This window comes from Ranitomeya variabilis, chromosome 3, assembly GCF_051348905.1.
Source record: "Ranitomeya variabilis isolate aRanVar5 chromosome 3, aRanVar5.hap1, whole genome shotgun sequence".
In the NCBI taxonomy this organism is placed as follows: domain Eukaryota; kingdom Metazoa; phylum Chordata; class Amphibia; order Anura; family Dendrobatidae; genus Ranitomeya; species Ranitomeya variabilis.
In genome coordinates, this window is record NC_135234.1 from 217,713,903 (window position 1) to 217,719,902 (window position 6,000).

The 6,000-nt window shown below is 39.5% G+C and overlaps 1 protein-coding gene across 5 annotated transcripts in view; it reads left to right on the forward strand.

Moving 5' to 3' along the window:
- The window catches only part of PFKFB2 (6-phosphofructo-2-kinase/fructose-2,6-biphosphatase 2), a 96,842-nt gene extending 91,105 nt beyond the window's left edge, over positions 1 to 5,737 (forward strand). For 3 of the 5 annotated variants that reach the window (XM_077295179.1, XM_077295177.1, XM_077295180.1), the window contains exons 16-17: positions 2,307 to 2,329; positions 3,412 to 5,737. In XM_077295179.1, the coding sequence (XP_077151294.1) occupies positions 2,307 to 2,329; positions 3,412 to 3,469 (81 nt within the window). In that variant the 3' untranslated portion in view covers positions 3,470 to 5,737. The remainder of the gene's footprint in view (positions 1 to 2,306; positions 2,330 to 3,411) is intronic. The other 2 variants (XR_013223777.1, XM_077295178.1) reach the window with 2 other exon arrangements.
- The last annotated feature ends 263 nt before the right edge of the window (positions 5,738 to 6,000 follow it).

The following is a 6,000-nucleotide window of genomic DNA, read 5'->3' on the forward strand; positions in this document are numbered from 1 at the left end:
TCCCTGCATTTCGCATCATCCATTTTCCTCTCAACTTGAACCATTTTACCTGTCCCTGCTGCTGGAAAACATCCCCACAGTATGATGCTGCCACCATCATGCTTCACTATGGGGATGGTGTTCTTAGGGTGATGAGCTGTGTTGGTTTGGTGCCAGACATATCATTTACCTTGGTGGCCAAAAAGTTCAATTTTGGTCTCATTTGATTACATCATCTTCCTACTTACAGTTGGAGAGTCTCCCACATGCCTTTTGGCAAACTCCAAAAAGAGCCTTACAATTTTTGTGTGTAAGTTAAGGGTTTTTTCTGCCCAGTCTGCCATAAAGGCCATCTCTAAGGAGTGTAAGGCTTATTGTGGTCGTGAGGACAGACACTCAAGTCTCTGCCTGGGAACTTTGCAGTTCCTTTAGTATCTGTGGTGCCTCTCTGATTAATGCCCTCCTTGCCAGGCTGAGAATTTTAGTTAGCAACCCTATCTTGGCAGGTTTTTTGTGGTACCATGTTCTTTCCATCTGATGATAATAGATTTGATGGTGCTGCGGGGAATCATCAGAGATTGGGATATTTTTTTTTTTTTTAATAACCCAACCCTGACTTGTATTTCTCAACAACTTTGTCCCTGACTTATTTGGAGATCTCCTTGGTTTTCATGGTGTTGTTTGGTTAGTGGTGCCTCTTGTTTAAAGGTGTTGCAGCCTCTGTGGCCTTTCTGAAAAGCTGTATATACAGCCCTGGCAAAAATTAAGAGACCACTGCAAAATTTTCCATTTGTCTGATTTTTCTCTTCATAGGTATATTTTTGAGTAAAATGTAAATTGTTCTTTTTTTCTATAAACTACTGACAACATGTCTCCGAAGTTCCAAGCAATACATTTTGTATTTATTTTCTAAAAATGAGAAATGGTCAAAATAACCAAAAAATGCATTGCTTGCAGACCTCAAATAATGCAAAAAAAACAGGTTCATAATCATTTAGAAACAACAATACTAATGTTTTAACTCAGGAAGACTTCAGAAATCAATATTTTGTGGAATAACCATGATTTTTAATCACAGCTTTCATGCATCTTGGCATGCTTTCTACCAGTCTTTAACATTGCTTTTGGGTGACCTTATGCCACTCCTGGCACAAAAATGTAAGCAGTTTTTCTCTGTTTGATGGCTTGTGACTATCCATCTTCCTCTTGATTACATTCCAGGAGTTTTCAATGGGGTTCAGGTTTGGAGATTGGGCTGGCCATGACAGGGATTTGATGTGGTGGTCCTTCATCCACACCTTGATTGACCTAGTTGTGTGGCATGGCGCATTGTCCTGCTGGAAAAACCAGTCCTCAGAGTTGGAGAACATTGCCTGAGTAGAAGGAATCAACTGTTTTTCCAAGGATAACCTTGTATGCGGCTTGATTCATACGTCCTTCGCAAATATTAACCTGCCCAATTCCAGCCTTGCTGAAGCATCCCCAGATCAACACCTGGTTCTCTAATGGTTAGACGGAGACCTGGAGAGGCGTACAAGCCACAGGGTCTTGCACGCACTGTGAAATTTGGTGGAGGATTGGTGATGATCTGGGGCTGCTTCAGCAAGGATGGAATTGGGCAGGTTGTTCTTTAAGACGGATGTATGAATCAAGCCGCATTCAAAGTTATCCTGGAAAAAACAGTTGATTCCTTCTGCTCAGGCAATGTTCCCCAACTCTGAGGACTGGTTTAACAACAATTTACATTTTACTAAAAAATATACCTATAAAGAGAAAAATCAGACAACCTGAAAATTTTGCATTGGTCTCTTAATTTTTGCCGGAGCTGTATACTGACAGTCCATGTGACACTTAGATTGCACACAGGTGGACTTCCTTTCACTAAGCATGTGGAAGGAAGTTCACCTGTCACCAGAAATTTTTAGGGGCTTCATAGCAAAAGGGGTGAATACATATGCACATGCTAATTTTTAGTTATTTGATCCCATAAATTTAATGTATGCCTATATTTTTCTCACTTCACCAACTTAGACTATTTAGTGCTGGTGCATCACACACAAATTGGATTATAAAAATAATTAAACACAAGTTGTAATGTAACAAAACAGGTAAAAAACCAAAGGGGTGAACACTTTTGCAAGCCACTGTTCATTTAGTGATGTACTGTAGATCTAAACCTGCTCAGTGTAGAAGAGAGAATCTTATCTGAAAAGCATCTGAAACTAAAATGTACATCCTTATAGTATGTTAGACAAGTTTTGTCATCTATAATCTTGAATAATGTGTATTTTTCTTTACTTTCTTTACTTTTTCCCTGTAACTTACAGCGTTCCCTGGAAACCCCTTACATGTGAGTATTATCTAATGAGTAGATCATAATTGCTTTATTTAGAGATTTCATTAGAATGTCAAAAATGTGAGGAAACTATTCTTAAAAAAAAAAAAAAAAAATAGACAAAAAATATGTATAAATGGATAGATTTTGAGAGTGCTGAAGTTTCTTGAAGCAGCTTATTGGGTAGGGTGTGGACAGCGATTTCCCCATGATCTAATATTAATGGCCTACCTTACTGATAGGCTGACAATATTCTGACCTGGGAAAACACCTTTTAAAGAGAACCTTTCACCACTGTTAGCATGTTAAACTGGCCACGTCATGAAATAGTGGCTCCAGAGCTGATGAAAACTTAATTTTATTTTTTAATTTCTCCTCTCTTTGCGGATATAAAAGCTTGTGAAGTTTAAGTTCTAATTTTTACTAAGGTGAGGGGGCATGATGATGAATCATAAGCAAGAGGTGTTATGCCCCCTGAGCTAGGTCTCTAATGACACACGGCCCTGCTGTCCTCACTGATCTCTTATTTTAGGGCAGAGCAGAGCTGTGAGGAGGTGCAAGAGATGTTTGTAATGTCACACAGCTCTCTTCTACTGTCCTCCTCACTTATAATAACAGTAGGTGTTGGCGGTGAGATCAGTGAGGAGAGCAGGGCAGTGTGTCGTTACATGTCTCCCACAGAGCCAATCGGTTTTGACCACCTCTGGGGGCGTGTGCTTTTTGTACCCTGCATGACTCCTCCTGCTTATCATTCGTCAATATCATGCAGAGGAAAAAGTTCCCACCCCCAGAGAAGAATATATGCTAATGCCCCCTCAGTCTTTAACATAAATGCTAACCTAAATTTTAATAGCTAATATCTCCTCAACGGTTATGAGAAATTAACAAATAAAAGCTATGTTTAATTTAGCTCTGCAACCCCTATTCCAAGGTGTTGCTAGTTTAAGTTACGAAAACTGGTAAAAGGTCCTCTTTAAGAGCTTCTAAGACATTTAGAAGATCCTATGTTAATTTTGTTTTCCATTGTGTCTGAATGGGAATGTAAAGATGTATAATACGTATTATTGGAGTAATTATCTTTTTCTTTTATATTGCAGGGGACCACCTGATGCCAATGGCTGCGATGCCTTTCATTCTTTCTCTGCTGCTGTGTAATTGGCTGAAGTGTCTGTAGAATATTCGTCTGCTTCATCCATTTAGTCGTATCCATGGTCCATTACCGCTCCATGTTTATTCCCGTCGAAGAGCGTTTGCTACTACATGTCTTTCCTCTTGTGTTTTGTCCTTGTCGCTCTGTGGTCAACTAGCAGTGTATGAAGACTGAAGAACAACTTGTGACGGACATTCTCGGACCTGGAATTAGAACACATCGGCAGGGGCCAGCTGGTGAATGGCATTGTGTAAAATGTTTTTATTGTTTTTTCTAGACAGAAAACCTATGGTTTGTGTAGTCGCAGTTGTCTTTTCACGTTATAAATACTGATAGTGTCTGTAACTAATAGAAATGCCATTATTAGTGCCAACATATCGGATAGGTTAGTGGCTTATAAGGTTCACTATTCTACTTAATGGGGTTGTTCGGTATTCTGCTAAAAGTCTGCAGTCTCTTATGGAACTATAGACTTCTGAATCCTTCCAGTGTGCGCACCGCGCTGCACCGTCAGAATTCTCCGGAAGTTCTGCTGAGAGCCGGTGGTCACGTGACAGCTGTGATTTGCAAACTTACGGCCACATTGCGATTAGACATGCTGAGCCTTGCTCAATACAAGTGAATTGATCGAGGACGAGCACGTCTAGTTGGACTGTGACCCGGAAATATGCAAATCACGTACTTGCGGTCAAGTGACCTCATGCTCTCTCTGGAGAATACTGACAGTGTGCAGTGTGTGCACTGTAAGGATTCAGAAGTCTGTAGTCAAATAGAGTGTCTCCAGACATATAGCAAAAGACCAGACAACCCTTTTAATAAAGGTGGACTGTGGTCATAGTTTGACATAAATGTCTATAAGAAGCATATTAGTTATGGAAATCTCATAGAAATGTATTTCTTACTACTGCCTGGATGGGTGTATATCTGACAGCTTTTCAAAGGGTCTTATGACAAGGGCTTCTCAAATGCCCACAGCAAGGGCTGATCAGTGATACGGGAAGTGTATCAGCACCCATTTATTTATCAGTGATACGGGAAGTGTATCAGCACCCATTTATTTAACATTTACTTGTTGCAATATTTGTCAAGTTTCATATGAATAATTGGATCCAAAACTCTTTATAGTATTGTCGGCATCACATTTCTCCTGTGTGCACGGGTGGATGTTCCGCTGACCAATCATGATTTCTAGGTCCACATAAACAATGCACTAATCAACAGATAATTTCGAATTATCAACTTGATCAACGTGTTCCCCCTTGGCACGATTGTTCATCAACTCATGTAAAAGGCCCTTAAAGGGGTTGTCTTGGCAATATAAAATCTTTGCCCAGAGGACGGAGGTATGTAAAAAAAAAAAAATAAGCTTAGTCATGCTCGCCTACCAGCATCTACTTGCATCCAAGCTCTGAGGCTGCTCTGTGGCCTGCGCGGAGACGGGAAGTGGTGATGCCACCTTTCCATGCGGCCCATGATTTGCAGCATTGGTGAGGTGACTTGAACAATGCATCATCAGATGTTTTATGGTGATGGCCTGCTCAAAATCATCAGACTACTGCAGCCAATCACAGGGCATAGTGGTCCGGTAGGTGAGTCTGATTGCGTTTGGAGTTTTTTGTTGACAGATTCTGTCCCCTGGTTTTATTTTGTCTTGACGTGCGAATACTATACAAATGTAGAAAGCTATTAACATATAGATATTTTCCAAAATGTAATCAGCATACAGATCCACTACCAGACAGCACTTTCTCTAAGGGCGTGATGTAGTAACAATTACTATTTTTTTTTCCGCTCTATTAACATCATTACCGTCATTGTCCACACTGCCAGTCAAGGCATTTCCAAACTTATGAGACCCGGTGGTCACTGTCCCTACTGAAATGTTTTCTTTTCTCTGTTACATGGTCAAGTTAATTTGGGCTTATAAGTGTATTTGTATTATCTTTTCCTTTGCCTTCTCATTCCAAAAATCTGCAGATTTTAAGCCATTTTTTTGTTTAATTTATTATAGACCCCGGATTCCTGCAATTTTGATTTTTAGATATTTGTCATCAGTTAATCTTTGCCCTTTTTTATGGTACGGTAATTTGTGGCCTTGATATAAGAAGTGCCATCCTTTTTTTTTTTTTTTTTTTTAAGAATGTATATAGACGTTTTAGAATATAGAAACTCTGTATTAGAATACAACATTACCACACACATGTACAACCTCATAATGTCAAATGTTTGTAACTTAATTGCTATATATTGAATACAATGCGCACATTTTAACGAAGTTGCTTTAACCTCTATAACACAGGTTCCTACAGTAACGGCGGTGACCTCTTTCTAGTTTCCATGCTCCTATTTGAGATGGACCAGTGGCATCTAATGCGATTTGTGTATTTAAGATGGTTAAAAGGCGTATGTGTGAATGAATATATGGTGCTGGGAAATCTCAAGTACTTGTGTAAGGGAACTGAGTGTATTTGGTAATTTATTATGGATTTGTACTAAAAGTAATGTCGCTGGTCCTAAAACGTTATTTCTCCTTTTT